The following is a 1,502-nucleotide window of genomic DNA, read 5'->3' as shown; positions in this document are numbered from 1 at the left end:
TGTTCTGATGTGTCTGAAAGGTGTTCTGATGTGTCTGAAAGGTGTTCTGATGTGTCTGAAAGGTGTTCTGATGTGTCTGAAAGGTGTTCTGATGTGTCTGAAAGGTGTTCTGATGTGTCTGAAAGATGTTCTGACAGGTCTGAAAGATGTTCTGACAGGTCTGAAAGATGTTCTGACAGGTCTGAAAGATGTTCTGATAGGTCTGAAAGGTGTTCTGATAGGTCTGAAAGGTGTTCTGATGTGTCTGAAAGGTGTTCTGATGTGTCTGATGTGTCTGAAAGGTGTTCTGACAGGTCTGAAAGATGTTCTGACAGGTCTGAAAGATTTTCTGACAAGTCTGAAAGATGTTCTGACAGGTCTGAAAGATGTTCTGATAGGTCTGAAAGATGTTCTGATGTGTCTGAAAGATGTTCTGATGTGTCTGAAAGATGTTCTGATGTGTCTGAAAGATGTTCTGATGTGTCTGAAAGATGTTCTGATGGACCTGTAAGATGTTCTGATGGACATGTAAGATGTTCTGATGGGTCTGTGCAGTTATGTTTCTCTCCTGCAGGTAATAAACTGATCTTCATCACTGATGATGAAGATCAGGTGTGTGCTTGAGCAGATCTCAGTACCTGGCTTCTCGTCTTCGCTGTCGTCTCTCTGCTGCTTGTCTTCTTCCTGTTGCTGCTCCTCTCCATCACTTCCAGCGGCAGCTTTCTTCTGTCTTCCTCTCTCCTCCTCCTCCTCCTCACTGTCAGACTGCATCACACCCTTCCACTTGCCTCCTCCTCCTTGCTCCTCCTGTTTCTCCTCCTGGTCAGAGTCTATCTGTGCTGCCCTGCGTCTGGCTGGTGTTCCTGTGTCAGAGTCACTTTCAGAGTGGTGGTCTGGGGACGCTGCAGGCTTGGGTTTCTCATTCTCAGATTCGGAGTCAGAGTGGCGGTCTGGGGACGCAACAGGTTTTGGTTTCTCGTTATCAGAGTCGCTGTCCGAGTGGCGGTCTGGGGACGCAACAGGTTTTGGTTTCTCGTTATCAGAGTCGCTGTCTGAGTGGTGGTCTGGGGACACTGCAGGTTTTGGTTTCTCGTTATCAGAGTCGCTGTCTGAGTGGTGGTCTGGGGACACTGCAGGTTTTGGTTTCTCGTTATCAGAGTCACTGTCCGAGTGGCGGTCTGGGGATTCTGCAGGTTTTGGTTTCTCATTCTCAGAGTCGGAGTCAGAATGGCGATCTGAGGATGCTGCAGGTTTTGGTTCCTCATTATCGGAGTCGCTGTCTGAGTGGTGGTCTGGGGACACTGCAGGTTTGGGTTCCTCGTTATCGGAGTCGCTGTCTGAGTGGTGGTCTGGGGACACTGCAGGTTTGGGTTTCTCATTCTCAGAGTCGGAGTCAGAGTGGCGATCTGAGGATGCTGCAGGTTTTGGTTCCTCGTTATCGGAGTCGCTGTCTGAGTGGTGGTCTGGGGACACTGCAGGTTTGGGTTTGTCGTTCTCAGATTCGGAGTCAGAATGGCGATCTG

General features: G+C 49.2%; 1 protein-coding gene across 1 annotated transcript; it reads right to left on the bottom strand.

Annotated features, from left to right (window-relative positions):
- Positions 1 to 519: 519 nt before the first annotated feature.
- On the bottom strand, positions 520 to 1,499 carry LOC106511954 (clumping factor A; the record flags this gene model as incomplete). The annotated part of the gene is made up of 1 exon (XM_014000668.1): positions 520 to 1,499. A coding segment is annotated over one exon (965 nt), but the record flags the coding sequence as incomplete, so codon positions are not given.
- Positions 1,500 to 1,502: the final 3 nt, after the last annotated feature.

Source organism: Austrofundulus limnaeus, unplaced genomic scaffold (assembly GCF_001266775.1).
Source record: "Austrofundulus limnaeus strain Quisiro unplaced genomic scaffold, Austrofundulus_limnaeus-1.0 Scaffold3671, whole genome shotgun sequence".
Lineage (NCBI taxonomy): Eukaryota > Metazoa > Chordata > Actinopteri > Cyprinodontiformes > Rivulidae > Austrofundulus > Austrofundulus limnaeus.
This window is presented reverse-complemented; position numbering and strand designations above follow the sequence as displayed.